The following is a 23,405-nucleotide window of genomic DNA, read 5'->3' as shown; positions in this document are numbered from 1 at the left end:
CATGAATTTTAATATGTGGTAGAAACAGAATAGACTATTTCAATACAAGGAAAGGTGCATCTTAAAATTATTAAGGTGACCAAGTGAATATTAATAAAAAGATATGCAACTACTAAGCTAATCAAGAAAGCAAAGAAACAATGGGGCAAAAAAACCCACCTAAGCAGTCAATCCAAATGCACGTGAGAGAGGGAGGGAAGTCATTCGTACAAAAGTTAGGGCAACCGTAATGCAAAATCATGAAGGGATAGCATCAGACTTGCACCTGTCATTCGTTGCAACAAGTGTAAATGAATAATGCTACAGCTGAGAGAAATCAAAAGAACGTCAAGCTGCAGAAAGCACAGTACCCAGCCTTGTGTTACTCTGAGAGACGAAGGGGGATGGGAAAGTGATGGCAAGTTTGGAATTAGATTTTAAAAAATGTGATATGTGAATACAATCCCGAAGAAACACCGCACAGCCGTATTAATACAAACAAAGGAGACGTTTAGGCAAATTGCCTGAGCAGAGCCAGCAAGGCTTCAATAATGACAAAACATTCAGTCTATCAGGACCGTAGAATGGTTCAAAACTCTGTGTGCAGTTAACCACGGACAGAAAACAAGTAAAGACTTGACAACAGTATAAGGAGAAATAGCCAATCTCACAATAATCTTGGGGAATTTTCACAAGCCTTTCTCAGTGAATTATAAACAAGTAGATCTAAACGTTAACAAGAATATAGAACATGTTAGTATTACTGACCAATTCCATGCAGTTGGCACTTAAGGAATATTGCATCCTTCAACAGTTTTTATGAACATGTTTGCATTTACAAAATTTCATATGTTGGTACTAAATTCCATCTTAGAATTATTTTTGTCAAGGCACTATATGTTAGAACCAAAGAAAGACAAAATTTAAAAATCATAATAGAAATCAATGAAAAACAAAACATTTTATTTTTAAAAGCATTTTAATTTAATTTATTTATTTTACATCCCAATGGCAGTTTCTTCTCACCCCTCTTGTTCCTCTCCCTCTCTCACCCCCGGCCTCAATCACTCCTTCTCTGTTTCTGTTCAGAGAGGGGCAGGTCTCCTACTATCAACAAAGCATGGCCTATCAAATTATGGTAAGACTAAGCACCTTCCCTTGTATTAAGGCTGGGCAAGGCTATCAGTATGAGGAATAGGTTCCCAAGGGCCAGCCAAAGCATTAGGTACAGCCCCTGCTCCTATTGTTAGGAGTCCCACAAACAGGCCAAGCTATACAGGTTTTGAGAGAATTTTTAAATGTCCTCAATTCTTGACTTTAAAATGTCTTGTGGTTTTCTGTTTATTTAAAAATGCTCACGTATCTTCAAGTGAGTGTTGTATTTTAATTTGCCATAGTTTTTGTTGCAATGTCATGGTGACCACATGCCTCATAGCGGTTTCTGTCTTTGTGTTTTTCAACTACAACAGTTATAGTCATAACACCCAAACCATGTCTTCAAGTCTCATAGTAGATCCTAGGATTTTCCCACAGGATGAATTCGAGTACATTTATTTCTGCTTATTCTCTCTGTCTCTGTCTCTCTCTCTCTCTGTCTCTCTCTCTCTCTGTCTCTCTCTCTCTCTCTCTCTCTCTCTCTCTCTCTCTCTCTCTCTCTCTCTNCTCTCTCTCTCTCTCTCTCTCTCTCTCTCTCTCTCTCTCTCTCTCTCTCTCTCTCTCTCTCTCTCTCTCTCTGTACGTGTGTATGAGCTATCATAAAGGAAAGATTCTAGAACAACATTAGAATAGATACGATGGCAGTTCTTAAAAGAAAGAAAGTCAGCAAAGAGGAATTGGGTCCTGAAAAGGCATAAAATTATGGTGCTCATTTCAAGACTGATTAAGAATAAAGTACCCTGTGGTGCTTTGAATGAGAGCTCCTCCTATCCCACATTGGCTCCTATATTTGAATGCTTACTCCCTAGTTTGTGGAACTGTTTGGGAAAAAATTAGGAAGAATGGCCTTGTTGGAGGAGGCATGTCACTAGGGGCCAGCTTTAAGGTTTTAAGACTAGGCAGTTACCAGTGTGTTCTCTGTTTTCTGCTGGCTCTCACGAGGTGAGCTCTCAGCTGCAGCTCCAGATGCTACCACCTATCCTGCAGTCTTCCATTATGGATTATTATCTCTTCGGAACAGTCAGCCGCTCTGTATATAAATAAACACCTCCTCTATAAGTTGCCTTGGTAGGGAAAAGCAATACATCCCCAATATCAGAAATAAAAATAAAAGGTACTAGTATTTTATTTTATTAAAAAAGTACGAGGATTTTCAAACAACTTTTATGTCTATAATTTTGCAATTATAAAAAATGTTTATTAAATTGACAAAAGGAGAAACTAAAAATCTAAATAGACAAATTTGTTAGCATATAATTTTAAAAACTTCTAAACAATTTACATTTGTGATTATATAGTTTATTTATTAAATTCAGATTAAAATCATCTGTACCATTACTAGCTTGGGTAAATCGCTTTACTAGTGAATATCCCTATACATTTAAGGAAAAAATTAACTATATAAATATAAGATTATCTATATAACTGAAATGTCTGTTCAAATTTAATTTGCTTTTCCTATTAAGTTCAAACCGTTTATAAATCTTGCACAGAAAATAAAGAGGAAGTGCTTTCTAGTTCATCATAACTTTGATGTCTAAGTCTGCCTAGGATATTGCAGAAAAGAAAAAATTATTGGCTGCTTTTCTCATGAGACACAGAGGCAAACATCCTAAAGAAACAACTGATTCCAGAATTGCATTAAAAGATAATACTTCATAATCCAGTTGGTTTTATTTCAGGAGAACACTGTTGATTTAACCTCAAGAAGAATAGGTCAATGTTGGAAAATATGATATCTGAAATTTGTTTTTAAAAAATTCTTGTGAGAGGTGATGAACAGATGTGCATAATGAAGCAGGATGGTTATGCCTTGGTAATCAGACCTGAATGATGAATATGTTTCAGTATCTTCAGTTTCTATAAAAGAATTAAAAATAAAGCAACCACTCTCTTGTACTACATTAAGAATAAGAAAAACCTCGTGTTCATTTCGACAAATGGTGAAAGCTTCACTTAATATAATTGGACACAAGACTCTTACAAAGGGATAGGAACAGGTTTGTTTCCACTATGCATGTGGTCTTGGGTTCAATCCTCAGGACCTCAGAAACATTCCTGTTGGAAGAAGTAACAGAAAGAAATGCTCTTATCTTAGTAATGGTTGCTTTCTAAGACCTACTGGTGAAATGCCTATAGTTCTCTTTCAAAAATGGAAACAAGAAGATGGGGCCTATTGCCATGTCTGTTCAGTAGTGTGCTACAGAGTCTAGCTTGCAGAGCTAGCCAGAGTTCTTCACACTTACTGCTTTTATGCTTTAGGATAGATAATTCGCTTTGTGGGAGACTGTCCTAGGCACCATAAAATGTTTGGCAGCATCCCCTGTCTTTACTCAGTAGATGACAGTAGCATTTAGAATTCCCAAATGTGACAATGAAAAATATATTTTCACATCCCCAAATATTCCCACTGCACAAAATGTGCCTCTTCTTACCAAGAAAAAAAAAATAAATGCTTAAAGATTTGAAAAGGAGAAATAAAACCATTGTTACTTGTAGAAGATTGAGCACATACAAAGTCATAAAGGAGGCATTCACAAGAGGTGGATCTCAACTTTCATGTCTTTGTATATTCTGAACTCTCTAAGACCCAACATAAAGGTAACAGTCCCCTATGTAAATCAAAGCACGCATCATCCAGAGGAAAATCCTGGAAATACTGAATTAAACAAAGATTTTATAAAAGAGATAAAGAATAGCCAAACAATTAAAAATGGATAAACTTCAGAGAACAATTTTATGCTTCTTCAAATTCACTGTCAAGAAAATAGTGGGGAAAGAAAAGAAACTAAGGTCTTGGGGTAGATTTTCTGAAACTTGTGTTTGTTAATTCTATCTGGAAAATAATTTTTTCCATGATATTTATTGAGCTCTACATTTTTCTCTGCTCCCCTCCCTGCCTTTCCCTTCCCCACTTCAACCCTCCTCCAAGGTTCCCCTGCTCCCAATTTACTCAGGAGACCTTGTCTTTTTCTATTTTCTACTTCCCATGTACATTATATCTATGTGAGTGTCTCTTAGTGTCCACATTGTTGTTTAAGTTCTCTGGGATTGTGGTTTGTAGGCTGGGTTTCTTTGCTTTATGTTTAAAAACCACCTATGAGTGAGTGCATGTGATAACTATTATTTTGCGTCTGGGTTACCTCACTCAAAATAATGTTTTCTAGTTCCATCTATTTTCCTGCAAAATTCAAGGTGTCATTATTTTTTCTGATGTGTAGTACTTCATTGTGTAAATGTACCACATTTTTTTTTATCCATTCTTCTATCGAGGGGCATTTAGGTTGTCTTCAGGGTCTGGCTATGACAAACAAAACTGCTATGAACATAGTTGAGCACATGTCCTTGTGGCACAATTGAGCATCCTTTGGATATGTACCTAAAAGTGGTATTATTGGGTCTTGAGGAAGGTTGTTTCCTAATTTTCTGAGAAATTGCCACACTGACATCCAAAGTGGTTGTACCAGCTTACATTCTGAAACTACACCTATAAAGCCGCGCTCTTCATGACATGTGGCACCTGAAGAGAAAGGGAGGGTCTGGAATCCCAACATCCCCTTCAAGGTCATGCCCATAAGTGCTTAACTTCCTCTTTTTAGCTTTATGTCCTCGTTATTCCTCCATTTCCTGAAATCGTGATAGGCTGGAAAACAAGCCTCCAACAGATGGATTTTCGGAGAAATTTGAAATTCAAGCATCTGCACTCAGAACCTTCTTCCAATGTTGCTTCCTTTTTCCTGTACCCTTTTGTTTTAGTTTACTATATGGGTGTGTACATGTGAACGAATGTTTGTGGCAGTCAGAGGTCCACTTCTGGTCCCTACCTTGCCTTCTAACTTGTTTGAGACAGGGTCCCTCTTTCTCTAATGCATGCCGCAAGGCAGCTTGAGCATGAGCTTCCAGGGCTTCCATTGTCTTCACCTCCATCTCTCTGTAGATACACTGGAATTCCAGATATTAACTACCATGTCCATTTTTACATGGTACGGTGCTTTGAATAAAAATGGTGCCCACAGGCCCATAGGGAGTGGCGTTATTAGGAAGTATGCCCTTGTTGGAGTAGGTGTGGCATTGTTGGAGGAAGTGTATCACAGGCGGTGGGCTTTGAGGTCTCAGATGCTTAAGCCTTGCCCAGTATGTCACAGTCTCTGCCTTCTGCCTGTGGATCCAGATGTAGGACTCTCAGCTCTTTCTCTAGCACCATGTCTACCTACATGCTGCCATGCTTCCTGTCATGATGCTAATGAGCTAACCTGTGAAAGTGTGAGCCAGGCCCAAGTACATGTTTTCCTTTATAAGATTTGCTCTGGTCGTGGTGTCTCTTCACAGCAATAAAACCCTAACTAAGAAACTTGGGTTCTGGGGATCTAAACTCAGATCCTTACACTTAATGTATCAAGGGCTGTACCCATTGAGTTGAATCACCCACTCTTATTTCTTTTCTCTTTCCTCACCCCATGGCCCATGGGCAGACTGTTCTTAGTTTGCTAGAATTCATATTAGATGATGCCATTTTGAAATCACGTTTTCCTGACTATTGCTATTTTCTCTTTTAACCTCAGTATCTTCTGCTCCAGTGGGCATTCTATCAGGTCATACCTCTGCATCATGGTTGTTTATGATCCCTTCTATAACCCACAAGATACTTTCCAAACTCATGCCTGTGCTACAGTGTGCCTGTGGAAGCAGAAACAGACGAGTTTGTAGCTGCTTTCCCATATTTTTTTCTATATAGTTAATACTTTGACCTTATATATAAGCACTCATCTTCAGAGATAAAGATAAAAAAGACATAAAAATTACTCAGATGACCTTCATTGACAGGGGCATCTCTCTCTATAGCTATATTCAAATAGGTATTATAACTGCATACAGTTGGGTACTGCGCTGGTGCAACATTCTTTCCTATTTTTTTCATTGTCTTAATCTTATCTTAGATATATTCTTCTATCAACAATATCAAGACACAGGAGGTATTTTTTGTCTTTAGTCTTATATATTTTACTTGCTTTGTGTTTTCTTTCCCTTTAATTATTATTTTATTTTTGAGATCATAATACTTTCTGTGATTGAATAGTATTCTTTTCTGTATCAGTTCCTCAACTGATGTCCTGTGGTGCTATCTATGTCACCCCCAATTATAAGCATTCTTCATAATATAATAACAGGTAGTCCACTTTAAGACTAGACTATCTTGAGAAATTTCTCTGGTCTTATTGGGTGGTAACTATCTGTGCTGACTCTCTTCTCTTCTAATTTCTCTTGGAAAAAGAATTATTACATTTCTCTTGTAATGGGCACTACCCTGCAGAATGCCAGTTGGACCAGAAAAAGAAGGAAAAAACCAAATGGATGTTCGTATAATTGGGTGCACATGTGGAAAAGCATGTCTTTATTTTCCCCTCAACTTCTCATAAGCTAATAGGCTAATAATATCTCTTGGCCATTGTTCAAGTCTATGCTGTGTCCAAATCTTTCTTTACAGATATCACTATCACTGACATGAACTCAGGGTGTAACTTTTTCATTTAAGATATGGACAAATTATTGATATCCCATAAGTTGGCACGATCCCTTGAATCGATTTCAAGAAATTCAGAGTGGAAAAATAGTGAATATAAGTATCTGGTGTGTTTTGTCGTCCTGCAGAAATGATGTACCGAGGCCCAAATCATCAATTACAAGGGAAAACCTCCTGGCATGCGTGTCTCATGTTCTTTACAGCTGTTAGCGATTATGAGCTCTCAAGAGTGCCATTTGCTGCTACAGCTCACTGGTCCTTTGAGCTGAAGTCACCAACATCGCTGTAGAATTGTCTTAAATCACAGAGGGGACTAGAGGAAAACCAATGTGAGTGACTGAAACTCTGCTTACATCTTCATTACATCCCACAGTTTCCCGTTTACATGTTCAAGATGCTAGAACAGCCTGCTAAGTATTGTGATGGATTAGAGTGTAATAACGCCCACCCAACTCTCCTAGGGAAACAGACACAAAGCCAAAAGCCTCTCGGTAAGATCTTGAGTTGGGCCATTGACTCACACGTTGTATTATAATGGGTATAAAGGCAATTGAAGCCAAGTGGCTCCTGTTGGTATCAGAAGAGCATAAGCTAATTTTTATTCCTTCTTCTTACGGGGCTAGAACTTGCTATTGTTATCTAATGTGTTGCCAGCGAGCATGGTCTAAATGCACAAAGAGTAATATGCAATTACAGAGCTGAAAATAAGCTACTGATTGGGTGCATACCCATCAAGCCTCTTTATTTCTCTGCAAGTTTTGTATTGGATGCCAACACAGCTTGATTTGGGAAGAATAAAAGTGACTGAAGAAATGACACAGTGAAAAACCTGACCTCTGGTTGATTTTAATTGTGCTGCTAGTGAACAGTGAATCTTTCCTATCCAACATGCTTGTTTACAAATTTCAGTTAATGAATGATTAGCCATGCACGAACACCCAATATGTTATGAACTGAATCCTTACTTTCCACCAAAACTCATGTTGTAATTATAAATGTGAAAACCATGGTGGGGCCTTTGAGAAGGGCCCTGACCTCATAAATTGGATTAGAACTCTAATAAAAAGGATACTGAAGATCTCTCTTGTCCTCTCTGTCATATGAAGACATAGCTTTCTGGAAACCATGAGGCAGGCTATCAACAGACATCAAATGTTGTCACTTTGATCGTAGGTTTGAACCTTCAGGGTGCTAAGAAATAAATCCCTGTTGTATGTTAGTAACCCAGTTCATGGTATTCTGCAATAGCATCTTCAGACAAACCTAGAAAACCCAGTGTTCATTTTCCTCCAAACTGACAAAATTATTTTCAAGTGAAAAAATAATGAGATAAGTTTGAACCCTGGAAATATGATTCTCTGAGCTTTCCCTAGGCCACTATACCAGACAGCTTATCATGCAAATGCATGGTCTGTATAACAGAATTCACTTCTAAAATGCCACTGGCACACCCTTCCTCTGGAGCTAAACCACCACAGGGTTCTTTTTACTCCCCTCTTGTTTGTTTACATCTGCTCCTCTGCCTTTTCTTTCCTCTCCTAGATAAGGTTTCATAGTAGTCCGGGCTGGCCTTGAACTCCCTGCACAGCTGTGGATGATAGGAGTCTTCTAATTCTCCGATTGCTACCTCCCAGGTTTAAGTGGTGCCAAGGATAGCATCCAGGGATTCCTCCATGCTGGGCAAGCGTTCTACTACCTGAGCTCCATCTCCAGTCTAGGCTTTCTTCTGAAACCAGTGCTTTGCCATTGCTCTTTTCTGGAATGTATCTCAAATATTCTTTTCATTACAACCTTCTTTTTCTGCCTGACTACAGAAAGCATATCTGAATGAATGCCATTCAAAACATTATGATTTTTATACCTGGTCATATATTCACATGGTAGATTTTAGCAGTCTGTAATGGAAATCATGTTCCACTTTCATGGAAAAGCAGTAAAATGTGTCCTTTTCTTTTTTTCCCCAGACATACTGGAAAAGCCAATGAAGGCATGTAGTTGCTTAAAGAATTTACCAAGAACCATCATTCTTCTTGCCTGACATTCACCATACTTGTCGTGTATCTTCAATACTCAAGGTGGCTTTCTCCCTTGAGATATTACCTCTGTGAGGAAGAGAGGAAGGAAAAGCACATGGGACGAATCTTACAAGCAGTAGTTACTTATAAGGTGTAAATATCCCCTTTTGATCAGATTTCCAGTAAGACCCTTCTGCTCACATCTTTATCTCAATGACTATGTTTGGTTTTCTTTCATAGACTTGCCTACTTACAAGCATATAGTAAACCTGAGTATTTTATTATGGGAAAAAATCTTTACCCCTGTCCCAAGTCAGGTCTCTGGCATTTAGAAGAAGAGAAGAGAAAGTCTGATATTTAGGCAACCAGTAGTTTGTACCATTTTTAATATCATAAATACAAAATATTTTCTCTTTTATTGGTTCTCTGGCAATTTTGCAGAATACCCCTTTACTGGGCACAGCCTACCAGTGGCATGCTGACTTTATTGTTAAGAATATTTGACCTACAGAAGAAATGTAATTCCTGCCCCCACCCTGACAAATACATGTATGGGGAAATCTTTTGTAAACTCATGCTTCATTATGTACAGCCCTATGCTTTGGTCACCATAGCATTTTGTAGTGCACTGACTATTTTTAAAAAAAAATGTTTTTTCATGTTTCATGTTCTCAGGAACATCCTTTAACCTTCTCTGTCTGGTCAAACATTACTTATGCTTCAAGACAGTCCAAATACCATCATATCCTGGAAATGTCCTTCCCTTCTCAGACCTATTTTTGGTACCCGGCGCACACCTCCATTAGGTCCTTGTCATTATTTGCTTGCCTATGTGTTACTACTGACAGATGCTATGGCCTCTTCTAGAAAAAGGTCCTTAATTTATTTGACTTTTTACTACTGAGTGTTGGCCACAGTTCCTGGAATAGATTCAAGACACTTGCTTAAGGAAATGCATAGCTGAAAATTGCCTCTAATGTATAGATGACCTCCAAAGAATTGAAGCAAGCTGCTCTCGCTGTAGTCAGTAAAGGCGCCTTGATCTAAGCCCCTTTCTGTCTAGTCTAGACCTCAGTGGATCAATGCCTGGTGGCAGGGATATGAAAGAGACAGACAGAGTCTTTTTTTTGTCTTAATTGGTGATATTAGCATAATTCAGTATTATAAAGGTTCATTGGTATATTCTGTTGTCTGACCTTCAGCCCTGTGATCAATACTTATTCTGTTTTATATTTCTTTGTGTGTAACGAGAGATAAGTTTTGTTTCCTTAAAATAATAGCCAAGAAAGATCTGCTGTTGAAGAGCAGAAAGACCTCATTTAATGTGGTTAATTCAAGCTGTATGTAAAAAAAATTATATATTAACTTTTAGGTTGTTTAGTTACTACATTTCTTTATGCTCAGCAACTGTAGTTGTTATTAGAGCAAGATTAGGAAAAGCCAGAAATCAGGCAAGGATACAAGATGAAAAGGGAGCCAGAAAAACCCATGCCCAGATGTGGCCACGGGTTTACAGTTGGCACAAGTGAGTCGATGATGTGATGCTTTCCTTCCTCCTTTGTCTCCCAGCACGTGGAGGATACACATTAGTAGCTGGTCACAGCACCTTCCCCAGGCTGGGCGCACAGTGCAGCCGGTAGAACTTAGCCTTACCTATGTAAGGCATTAGGGGAAGTCTAAGCACCACAAACACAGGCGAACAAGCAATTGTCCACTTGAGCCCAAAAATAGCTGATGAATACATCTCCAGGCTTAGGTGCTTCAGGTGTCTTCTGCAGAAAAAAAAAAAAGGCAGAGCAGTGAGCATATCCTTCCATCATCCATACAGCCTTCATTAGATCTATCCAGTCGGTATTCTTCCTGTGATGAGGTATTCCCTTTACTTACCCCCTTTACCAAGTGAAGGATGTCACCTTCACAGTGCGTCTATAAACACAGTCTGCACTTTTGTTTCCCGGCCACCCAGACCTCCATGGAAACTATATTAATTGCAACACTGTTTGGTGGATGGCTGAGGCGTATTTCTAGCTAGTTCCCACATTTTTAATTAACCCATTTCTGTTGGTCTATGTGTTGTCACGCGGCCATGGCATCACCTCATTTTCTACATGTCTTGTTACCTCAGTGGCTGGCTGGAGTCTGTTTGACTCGACTTTCTTTTTCTCTGTGTCTCCGCTCGGATTTCCCACCTGGCTTTATTCTGCTAAGCCATTAGCCGAGAAAGCTTTATTCATTAGCCAATAAAAGCAACACATGTACAGAAGGACACCCCACATCATTCAGCTGCAGATGTTCCAGCCTTCCTTTCAAAGATCAGATTTGGTGTCTTTCACTCATCAGTCCACGACTTCCCTCCTTGCTTTCTAGCTCTGCTTTCATTCTTCTTCTAGACCACAGGCGAGTAAGGAGCGAGCTAACATGGGCTGAGTAGGAGGAACTATATTTGACACTCTCTATTAACGTTTTTTGTTTCTCTAACTACATGAGGCCATTGTTATAAATATCCCCATTTTACAGATGAGGAGGTGGCCACTAAAAGATTAAATTATTTGCTTAAAATCTCAAAGCTGGTAAAAGATGAAGGTACGATTCAGTGAAAGACATTTGATTGCCAGCATCTTGAGAGTGCACTCTGGAGAGTTGATTGGTTTGTGACTTTTTATCCTACCACAAAGTACTTTGCTGTGATAACAGCCCTAGAACCTTGATAGCCTCGGTCTTTGAGTCTTGCAGCTTCTGGAGGCAGATAGAAAATGAATAAATGTATATCATATATATTAGAAACAAGTGGCTTGCTTAGTATTTCATATCCTTCAGGTATAATTCTGTTCCTTTTGGTCATTGATCCAGATGGAAATGGAAACCATACCTAGGCTTAATCTCTTGTACCCCATTCCCTGCAGGCTGTCGTCCATATCAGGTGATCACAGCCCGAGTTCACCCAGGAGAGAGCAATGGCAGCTGGGTGATGAAGGGGACCTTGGAGTTTCTTGTTAGCAGTGACCCTGTGGCAAAGCTCTTGAGGGAGAACTTCGTGTTCAAGATCATCCCTATGCTCAACCCAGATGGTGTCATCAACGGCAAGTATGTCACCTGCTTGGTGTCCTTTGACCCACAACTGCATTAGAGTTATTACTGAATAATCCACTGCTCTCCATCCAAGGGGGCATAGTAGCAGAGGCCTTGGCATTCTCCAGGGCATTCCCCTTGGGCTCTTCTGTCTGAAACAACTAACAGTGTGCCTTCCATGCACAGTTGCGCGTGCCTCTTGGTATTTCTTTGAATAGACATCTGTGAATGCACAAACATTGGGTAGCAGACAGTTAGCTCCACAGCTAACCTACTCCAGTGCTTCATCCATGAAGAAGGGCGCTGGTGTCCAGGTCCCAACAACTCACCCGGATCACATGGCAAACCAGGGACCTTCCAGGGCTCAGTCTGAGGCTTCATGTTGACTACCAATAATTATATATTAGTATTAGTTCTAAGTGTAAAGAAATATTTGTTCAGTTATGTTTTATGGTTTCTGGCGTTTCATTTTGATGAAATGGAATGTTGCCTGGGAAAGAGAAGTGCGGGATCCACATTTGCACCCTGCTGATGATACGTTAGTACATACAGGGAAGAAGACTATTTCATTTGATGCTGTCTGTCAAAAGGGCTCAGAGTCTAAGCTCAGGCCCAGATGAGGTCCTCAAGGTCACATGACCAGGGAATGGTGGGACTAACTTTTACACATACCTGTTTAGATGCCTTATTTAGTAGGAGGTGGCTCTTTTTCCTGGAAGAGTGGCAATTCTGTCCTGTGGATAAACAAAATGAAAGATGAGCAGAAAATGCTGAGAGGAAAAAAAAAAACTATTTCAAAGACTGAAATGAACATCATACTTTAAAATATCAGCAAAGAAACAAACATTAAATTTAGAGAGTTTGGAAAATAAAGTGAGCGTAAAGTGTTGAAAAACAACAAACAAAAGAATCATAATGTTACACCAAAGCTTATAAATGACCAAGTGACTTAAACAAACAAGAGTGGTGTAAGAAAATAAAATGGTTAATTTCTTTGAGAAAGGTGATGGAGGTGGGTCTTGTATCTTATCTGTTGATTTTATTGGTTAATAATAAAGAAACTGCCTCGGCCCTCATAGGACAGAAAATTAGGTAGGCGGAGTAGACAGAGGATAATGCTGGGAAAAAGAAGCTGAGTTATTGAGTCGCCATGATTCTCCCACTCCAGACAGACGCAGGTTAAGATCCTCTCTGGTAAGCCAGCTCATGGGCTACACATAATATTAGAAATGGGTTATAACAATATGTAAGAGCTAGCCAATAAAAAACTGGACCTAGCCGGGCCAGACAATGTTTGAAAGAATACAGTTTCCGTGTAATTATTTCGGGCATAAGCTAGCCATGCGGGCGGCCGGGTGCCGGGGACGCTGCCCTGCCGCTCCTAATTTCAACAGAAAGGAAATCAAATGTTGAACAACTCCAACAGACTTTCTTCTAATAAGTATAAAGACAGATTAAATTTAAAGTGCTCAGAATGTAATGATTACAAATATAAAAGGAACAGCCTAAATCTAAAACATGAGATGTGTCAAGGAATGTCAATGCAGACCAGTCAAAGCTATAAATTATGACAGTACTACTTATAATAAATGCAAAGTGAAGGAATGAATGAAAGAAAGAAGTGTAAATGAAGAGAAGAAGACATGAGAGGAAAGGAAGTGTACCAGTCTGTACTTAGTATATCAGGTTAGCACAGCTAGGTTAGTCCAATAGTTCACAGCTATTATTTATTTATTTGCTTCTCTTATTTCTTGCTTAGTCATTGATTTATTTATTTTTTGTTTATTTCCTATTTACTAGGAGATTTTTTTTTGATGAGAAGTATAAGATTGTTTTTCTCAGTACTGACTGCATTGAGGATCAGGAGTCCACGGTCTTCCCTGAAGACTATCAGTCTCCTATAGCAGCAATGAGGCCTCTAGGATCTTACTCTGCACCAGGTTCTGGAGTAGCATCTTTTAATGCCACCCGGAGTTCGTCTGACTCCTACCATGTGTTCCTCCAAGTCCACAGTAGATCTCTGGCTACTTGAGTATGCTTGAGTGGACAAGAATTTTTACTAGCAATCTTTCTCAGCCTAAATGGATGGAAAATAACAAAGGAAGGCAACTTGAGGGACATGACCCCATTTGGACATTTTGTTGTCCAACTTGGCTCACTTGTTTCTATGGAACTGTCTGGGGTCAGAAAGAAATTGGAAAGAGTATTGGATTGGGGTGTTCGCTGAATGGGACCTCTGGCTGTCCCCTGACCTGCTTAGTTTTCTCTTTTGGTGGAAGAAGACAGTGTACTCCTGATAGACTTTTCTGAAAAAGAAAAAAAAAGTCTCACATACTCAAAGTAATATTCAAGTTCAGGATTAAGTGTTGGAGCTCTTTCCATTTCAAATGCTCATCCTTCCAAATTAGGACTTGCTCCAGGTCTTTGGTCAAGGTTAATGGGGTTTCAGTCACTGTGGAGCCTGTTGGCTGGTGTGCACATTGTTTCCAGCTCACAGCTGGTTACTTTGTTTCCCAAATGGCAGTGCAGCTTCTTCATAGTGACAAGGGCATTCATCATCATTACTATTATTTATTATGACTCTGATTGCTCTTTTTACTTATATAGCATCTTTCATCAGAGAGCCTAAAGCACTTGGTGTAGATATCTCGGACTGAACAAAGCAAGGATGGCAGAAGAATAATAAGAAATCATAACACTTTCCACAGATAGAATGATCTGCAGGCCATAGCACATCGTTATGAAAGGACTCAATGCTGCCAGGAATGCATGGCATTTCACAATAAAAAGCTTGAACCTCGAGATCCTGAGTCCATTTCAGAACAGACTTAACATCTGCTCCATCTAAGTTTCATTCAAGTTCCTTCTGTGATTGATATTCCACCATCAGGTCATGCTTATGTACAGCTAGGTAGATGTAACTTTTTATCACATTTCAGTCTTTGCCCTTTGAACGTCACCTATTACAGTCAGTCTTCTATGTAGAGATCAAATTCTTCCGGTACAGTTTGAATGGGAAATATTCTCCTAACTTGGTGCAGTTCACTAAACTTTATTTCAGGGTGTCATTCCTGATGTTCAGAAGGGCACCGACTTTCTCTGGACAAAATGCTTATTCACAGAAATCTTAAGTAATGGAAATACTCTGTATTTATCTGACTAACAAGGAGATAATCTTTGAACAATATTAGTGAATCCAAATGCCAGTGTGGCACTTAGAGCCGAACTGCACATGTGCACTTGTATGTTTGTTTATATGTGTGTGTTCAGGTGTTCGTGCACATGCCTATGTGTGCATACACGAGGAGACTAAAGCACACTCTTGGGTATTGTTCCCCAGATGTCATCTCTGGTGGATTATTTTGGTTGTCAAACTGACTACATCTAGGATCAACTGAAACCCAAGTGTCTGAGCAAACCTGGGAGGAATTTTCTTAACGGGATCATTTGAGGTCAGGAGACATGCCTTCTCGTGACATAAAAGGATGTGGAAGGAGGAATTGTTTTGCCTGCTTTCCTTCACTTTTACTGGTAAGCTCATCTCTCCTGTTGCTGAGGCATTCCATCATTGGTATTAGACTCTACTTCTACTACTGAATCCAGTTCTCTCCCAGAATTTCCTGGAACCCTAATATCAGATTGGGACTGCTGAGACATCCTGTCTTGTTCATTAAATGGATACTGGGTTCTTGGCCTTTTGATTGGGATATAGCCATTTTTGAACTACTTAGACCATAGTCTGACAGTCATTCTAGTAAATACCCTTTTGATATATGTAAAATATATAATAAATATTATGCAACTTATATCATATATGCTTGGATCTGGTGATCACTTCATGATAGGGATACATCATTGTGGATGATGTCATAGAAAAGAATACTCAAGAGGGCAAGAGCATATGATGGGACAGGAAACTGAGTGTGTAAATGGAATAATATTCTTTTATAATAAATTTATGCTTATATAATATATTATATAAGAATACAATATGATCATTCATATTTTTCATACACATATTTCATATACTTACACAAACACATATTTCTATCAGTTTTGTTCCTTTAGAGAACCTTGAATAATTTATCATCCATCTTATATTTCACTGTTATGGGACTTACCAAGTAGGCTGACTGACAAGGGAACCCCAGGGATCGACCTGTTTTTATTCTTCCAGTTCTGGAATTTCAAGTGCTAGCTGTCATACTTGGCATTTCTCTGTATCAAATGTTGGTTCTGGGGACCAAACTCACCTTCTAATGCTTGCAGGGCCAGTGCTTCACTGATCAATGGATTTCCTTAACCCTGCAAGAAACATTTAATTTAAAACTTATCATGGACCTCCATGGAGCTTACAAACACATGTAATAACAGAGCAGTTTCCTTTTGTGGCAGTGGTGATGGAGCCCCTGAGGACGGCTGGGAGATTTTGATAATAGCGGTCAGGGAGACACAGCCAGGACTTTCTGGAAAGAAAAACATAGCGAGTCTTGCCAAGTCAAGGATCTCTTAGCAGCCCAAGTCTGAACAGAGAAACAAACACAAAGATGTATCTATTCTGATGAATTCCAAAAGAAACAATTTCCCATCTGCCGGCCAGGACAATGTATTGAATTAGGCTGAGTTCTCAGTAAAACTGGACAAAGGCAGCAGTTCTAAGACTCATAATTCTTCCTAAGGTGGGGCAGAAGAGTATGGGGAGTCAGAAACTCAGATTAAATCAGAAGGAGGACTGGTAGGTAGAATATAGTTGGGATAGAGGAGAAAGCAGATGGCTTCCAAGCTCATAAATAGGTAAAGGTACTATATAAATAGTCAGAGAGCTAAGGGAGGGAAAGTTAAGCCTGACCCCTATTCTTCAAATTTGGGTGATGATGGTAGCAATGGCATAGTTCTCACATCGCCAACACAGAACCTCATGCCTTGTTCACAGGAGACTGAGCATATTGATCCTCGGAGTATATACAACTCCATGAACGCGATTATCTTCTTCCAGAGGCATTGTGGAACACACACAAGCAATAGTAATGAGCACAGGGCCTAGTACAAGCAAACACAGCCAGGTGTTAAAAAAAGTAATAGCTGGATGTACTAGAGGGAACAAATCAAACTATAAAGATCACATAAACATTCTCAATCACCCTAACAATCCTGGGACCATTAGAAGTGAGGGCCAATAGTCTATTCTACTGTGGGCTATGAAGGCTTTACCTTACTACAACAAGATCTCTTATGGACCTTACCTGGCAAACAGAATCACTCAATACCTTTTATGGCCCATGAAAGTACCTAGTTATTTTACTTATATTGTCTCATTTAATTCTCAGTATGACCCGACTAATGTAGGTCTTTTTGTAGACAATTTATAGATAAGCACACTTGAGCACAAGAGATTAAGTATTAGATGTAGGTTGAATACCTGGTGTTACAGATGCAGGGTAGAATCTGTGTCTTTAAAACACAGATTCTTAAAATATTGTGCCTGGGATATTGAAGAAGGGGGTCTTACATAGTATTTAATTCTGTTCCTTAAAACAATAAGGAAACCCAGACCCCCAAAAAATGTGAAATGAGGTAGAAATGGACAAGAAATAGGCCAGGTAATTCATTACACATGCACACTTTCATACACAGGCAGGTAATAAGCACACCCAAACACAGGCACACATAGATACATTTGCACACACTTCCATGCACATGTGCATTCAGCGAGCGAGCGAGAGAGAGAGAGAGATGCCCAAATTACATGATGAACTTGTGACATACCAAGCATTTGAACCAAGCCTGTATGCTCTAAAATCTGCTTAGTTTTAACGTATCATCTCTTTCCTACTTTGAGAAAGCATTGCCCCCACCAGAGATGGATTCTAAAATTAGTCTTATTAACCTAGACATATTTAGGGTACCTAGGATGAGCTAAGGCAAAACCTTTCCCCTTTTCTGCCCTCTTGACCCAGGATGAACCAACTGACTGGTATACTATTAGTTCCTCTTCATGGAATTTGAATTCCCAGTTTGGCTTAGGTCTTAATGTTCTGTCTTTGCCAGCTCTTTCTATGAGAGACAATGCCCTTCCCCGTTACTGCCAACTTTGGGATGTAAACATCACTTAGCTGCCTGTGAATCCTTATTGTCCTAGTACTCTTCTTCCTTTGGTCATTCTGTGTTCTTTTTCTCTCTGTTGTTCAGGGACACAGAGGGCTCACTTTACCACTGGGCTTTGCCCATGCTTCTTCCACCCCATGTTGACCACAACTCTCCTTTCCAATGTGTTGAAAGCATCTTGCATTATACTAACACCCTGAGGATTCTTAGACTTTTGGTTTCTTAGACTTGTTACATTTAAATAGAAGACTATTTTGTGTGTGTGCTAGTTTCCCCTTTCATTTGAACAAGCAAGAATGGAAGATATTCTCAGAACTCCCAACGAGCGGTGACTCATGAGAAGTTCAGCCTTAGTTTTACATCGGCTGCCTTCTCACCTAGTCAGGATTATACAGTACGTACGTGTTGTTTTCTCTGGGATACGTGATACTCTTTCCCACAAAGACGTCTCGGTGTGGATAGAGCTGTCTGTGTTTATTAAGTGGGGTGATGATTCCCATTGTTGATAATCCTGAACAAGAAAAATTCAGGAACAGGGAAAGAATCTTGAAAGATATACCCTTAAGGGAAAGAGAAGCTCAAATGGAGAGGATTCAGGAGGTCCGTTTGGGTTTTGGGGAAAGATGACGTATGGTACATGGAAGAGACCATGGGAGACAGTCTCTTAACTGGTCGCTTGAGGCTGAGAACAGCTGATAATATGGTTTAAAATTTTTTTGAGTAGTTATCTTCCATTATATCAATTATTCTTCAGTTAAGTGTTCGCAAGCATTTCACTCTTATTCCAGCTTCTCCAATGGAATTTAAAGGAAGCATCCATGCCCCGAATTGGGGAAGGGGAAAAGTGGCAGTCACACGGAGTAAAATTCCCAAAAGAACAGTAGCTAATAGTAAGTCCAATTGCTAAATCATTTGAAGAGTTGTGTTCAGTAAAATTCAGACATTAAAATTGTAAGATATTCATTGTTTTCTATTTGTAAAACCGTCGTGATCAGGATACTAGATTATTTGAATGGTGAGAGTGAATGCAGTGGCCAATTGGTCTGCACCAATGGTACAAGTCTGACTGTTCCAATAGGGTGTGGCAAGAATTAAGAACAAAGGAATAAGAACTGCAGAATCAGGTATGTAATGATGGAAAGGGGAAAGAGGCGTCTATGCGCCAGAACCCTGGGTCTCGAGATGCTGCTGCAAATGCTGGGGTTGAAGATTCCGAGTGGAGACTTTCATAACTAGCCTCAGCTGTCATTTTGACATAACCCAGAGCCACCAGGGAAGAGGGAAGCTCAGTGGAGGAATTGTCTAGATTAGATTAGCATGTGGCCATATCTGTGAGGCATTTTCTTAAGTTTCAATTGAGGTAGGAGGGCCCAACTCACTAAGGGCAGTGCCATGGCTGACGGGGTTGGCTTGGACTGTGTAGTTAAAGTAGCTGAGCTAGCCAGCTGTAGTGAGACAGGAAGTTCCACCCATTCATAGTCTCTGCTTTCCTTCCTGCCTCCAGGTTCCCACTTGAGTTCCTGTCTTGCCTTCCTTTCGATAATACTGACATAGAAGTGTAAGCCAAATAAACTCTTGACTTCTCTGTATCGCTTTGAGTCATGATAAATATCACAGCAAAAGAAAGCAAACCGGGTCAGAGACCAACCTGGTTGGGGTTTCAGTGGACAGGGAGTCAGAGGATAGAGAATGAAGGACTCTAGGGTGGCCTGCCTCCAAAGGCTAAGTACCCTTTAGTCCTTGCTGCTGGTTTCTTGGCAGGAGTGCTGCAGTTGGGGTACCTGGGAGATGTATTATATCAGAGAAAAAGTTCTGAAAGGTTTGGATCAGAAATGAACATATATTCATTTTGACGTATACTCAGTCAAATATTCGTGCTATATTGGTATACACTACAGCGCTGTTTCAGTACAGATTAAGTTAAAAGGGAAAATTTCTGCTTTAGTCTTTCAGGATCCAGGTTCAGTTGACTTCTTGGGTATGATGCTTACTTGGTGCTTCTGTTTTCCTCTTTCTTTTGCTCACTATTCATGTTCTTGAAGGAATTACCAAGGACACACAGGGAGCCGGATTTTATTTCTGGGTGGTTCAAGCAGGCTAAGGCTTAATAAGCTTGGCATCTGTGGCTTCCTCTAAGCTAGGAGGATTTATATTTTTAAGACTTTCAGAGCATGGGAGGGAGCGATCTTCTTTCTATAGGTTTCCTGGCTTGTGCTTGTATGCCTGCAGATGTGAGTTCTGCAGTATCCTCCAATAAAGCAAGGACTGAAGATCAGGCTCTTCTTTGGGGTGGGGAAAGGTCAAGAAGGAGCGGAAGATGGTCAGCCTGCCAGCATGTGTCTCTGTTGCTGCCACTTTCTTTGTTCCTATGTCTCTGTATCTCTTTGCTTCCAAGCACATTTTCTATTTTTCTGTCTCTTTGTGTTCACTCCCTAACCTGAAAGATTAGAAAGGTATATAGACAAGCTGAAAAGCTGTAAGAGCAGATTCTATATGTTTTTTAGACTCAGAAAGACAAGCACTTAGGTTCTTTGTTATTGTTGTTGGTTTTTGTTTTTTTTTTTTCTTTCTAGAAAGAGGCTGATAGAGCTGTTGATATAAATGCAGTATTGTCTCTTGAAGTTTGAACCCCGAAGTTCTTCCTTCAGTGTAGGCCCATGGCAATGCAACCCCCTGCTATGGCTCCTGTCTGCTGAACATCGGTCACTTAATGGTCTTGCCCACTCAGCTGTGAAAGTTGAATCTGTACCAATCATGGGTTCCTTTAGTAGAACTTCTTCAGGCTTCCTGAGGACCGAAAAGGTGACTGGCCTGTCAGTCATCTCCATCCTTCCCTCCTCCTATAACTCTCTTCCTCCTCCTTCTCCCCTTCCATGCTTCTCTGCCTTTTCTTCTCCCTTCCTTTCTCCTTCCATCCTTTTCCTTAGTGCTGGGAATCAAACCAAGGCCCTGCATGAACCATGTAAGTATTCTTCCACTGAACTAAAGACCCAATCCTGTGATCAAGTAGTTTTGTTGTTGTTTATTTATGAGACAAGGTTTTACTATGTAGCTCTGGTTGTCCTGAATTTACTGTATAGATTTATATTGTATAGACCAGGCTGGCTTCAAACTCACAGAGATCCCCCTGCCTTTGCCTCCCAAGTGCCGGCATTAAAGGTGTGCACCACTATGCCTGACTAATCACATAGCTTATATTTGGGTTGCTTCTATTCCTTTATATCGTTGATCCGACATCAGAGTTAACAGTGACTGGACATTTTTACTTTACTTATTTTTAAGAAATATTTCTGTTTTTCGGCATGGAGCAGAGCTTGAATATTTGGATGAAATGGTAGACTAGTTTCTGGTCCTACCCTGTTTGTGTATCCCTGGGTTTGGCGTCTCTGAGGGGAGGTGAGTGAAGAGTATCTTACCTCCTCTTTTCTTTGTCTTGCTGATGTACAAACCAAGGGAAAATCTGTTACTTTGATCCAGTCAGAAGAACTATAATTTTTTTCCATCTACCTCCTACCCTCAATGGAAAATAAAAGGGATAGAAGTCTCTCTCGGTCCATTCTGTGTTCTAAGACATTTTATTAGACAAAGGGGACAAGTAAAAGGAATATTTTGATCTCATAGTATTTTTCCCACAACTCCATAAAATGAAAGGCACAAATGTAAACTTAAAAATAAAAGATATCAAAGAATTTTTTTCCTGCCCTAAATTCTTTCTTTGCAAATGTCTGTCAATAATTCTTCTGGTCGAGAAGGAAATTGCATGGCTCTCTTGTCACCTCTCCTGACAGGTGGAAGGAGACAGGGAACCCCATAAAAAACGTGGTGTTGGCTGTGACTGTCAATCCTCCTCTGTTCATAAACCGCAGGTGCTGGGTGAGCTCAGAACAATGGGGACCCTGGTTCAGGGGAAAATCGACACACTCAATCTTGCTGATGAACTTGTTCATGGAGATCAGAATGGAAATGATTTGCTCTGGGAACTCTCAAGGTCCTGCTGTTAAGCCATTAGCATAACGTGCAATGCTACATCAATTTGGGCAGGGAGTTCTGGGCGTGCATTCTCAAGGGCTTCCTCCATTGCCCGCACATGGAGATGGAGTCAGGTGCTTTAGGACTCCATTTGCCTTTCACAGACATTTCTGATTTGAATAAATATTACTATTTATTATTCCCAAATTTGGGGTTATTAATTATATCAGCATAAACCTGATTTATGTCCTCATAAACAGCGATAATAAATGCTGCCAACTGCTAATACCCATTTCTTGCCAACTGTGCCGGTAGTTGATGGCTTTCGCCCTCCCCCCTCACTTCCCAGAAGTATTAAATTAAAAATGAGCCAGGGTTGCAAAATCATTGATCAAGTGGGTTCTGAGGCTCTTGGGGAAAAGGTGTTTGTTTTGTTAAATGTTTTGATCCTTCATTGGCTGAGCAAGTTCTGATGTTTGAGTGCACTCCAGTGTCTCTCCTGTCTTGCCTCCCCTGCCGCCTTCTTAGAGGGGAAAGAAATGGGAACACGGAGACCAGGATCATCCTTTAGGCAAAATCTCTTTTAGGCACATGTCCTCAGAGCATCCCCAACTCCTAGCACTTTCTTTCAACATATACTTAGGAGTAGTTATGGTACTCTTGATGTAGTTTTTCAACTTCCATTTCATCTACCGTACAATTAGTGAAATACAAGGCCTCCTAAAAACACAAACAGTTCTATGACTGGAAGTAGAGAGCGCAGCCCTCATATCCCTGCCCAAACAGAGGATGCTGTTTAAAAACTGTTACTCTGAGATCTCAGTGGAGGGTATCTCTGCTTTGTGAGGGGAGGGAGCGTCTACCTGTTATCAGAGCTGTCATAAGATCACATCGCCTTTCTCAAAGGGAACAGTTTTTGTCATCCTTTGTCCTGGTTCCTGCTTTATTTTCTATGGTGGTGGCAGGGGTAATACCATGTAGAATCCTGACCAGATAATCAAAAGATCCTGCCCGAGGTCAGACTTAACTTCTTTTCATGTGAGTGACTTTAGACCAGTTACTTAACCTCTCTATCCCTGTTCCTTCTGCTTATTACAGGGTCACACGCCCTACCCACTGTGCCTTACCTGTTCAGAGTCATGATCAAATATCTCAGGACTTTTAAACTACACTGTACAAAGTCAGAGAGGTTCCGCTCACTGCTGTGATGCCTGGATCTCAGGGGTGACCATCAAAGTTCTTCTCTGTGGTTGGGCCTGACAGGTTTAACCATCTTTATCTTGCTTTTCATTCCTCAGTTTCTCAAAGAGACCCACATAAGTCATACCAGTATCACAGAAATCATACAGAGAGAAGAGATAATGTTGAAGGTGAGAAAGTCTCTTTTTGATAATATCCAGATGTCATATGTAGCGTACATCAATAATATATCAGAAAGCGGCCATAGAGTTGAGTAAATTCTAGTAAAAATATAGCAGTATAGATGGCTTGGATTTCAGGAATTGACTAATACTCTTTTTTTTTAAATTTATTTATTTATTTATTAAAGATTTCTGTCTCTTCCCCACCGCCGCCTCCCCTTTCCCTCCACC

General features: G+C 40.0%; 1 protein-coding gene across 1 annotated transcript in view; it reads left to right on the top strand.

Moving 5' to 3' along the window:
• Agbl1 (AGBL carboxypeptidase 1) overlaps positions 1 to 23,405 on the top strand; it is a 659,915-nt gene that overhangs the window by 221,170 nt on the left and 415,340 nt on the right. Inside the window, exon 17 of the mRNA XM_050153973.1 lies at positions 11,574 to 11,754. Within this exon, the coding sequence (XP_050009930.1) occupies positions 11,574 to 11,754 (181 nt within the window). The remainder of the gene's footprint in view (positions 1 to 11,573; positions 11,755 to 23,405) is intronic.

This window comes from Alexandromys fortis, unplaced genomic scaffold (assembly GCF_014885135.2).
Source record: "Alexandromys fortis isolate MF-2015 unplaced genomic scaffold, M_Fortis_MF-2015_v1.1 scaffold_86, whole genome shotgun sequence".
Lineage (NCBI taxonomy): Eukaryota > Metazoa > Chordata > Mammalia > Rodentia > Cricetidae > Alexandromys > Alexandromys fortis.
Note: the sequence above shows the minus strand (reverse complement) of the source record. Positions and strands in the feature narration are given on the sequence as shown.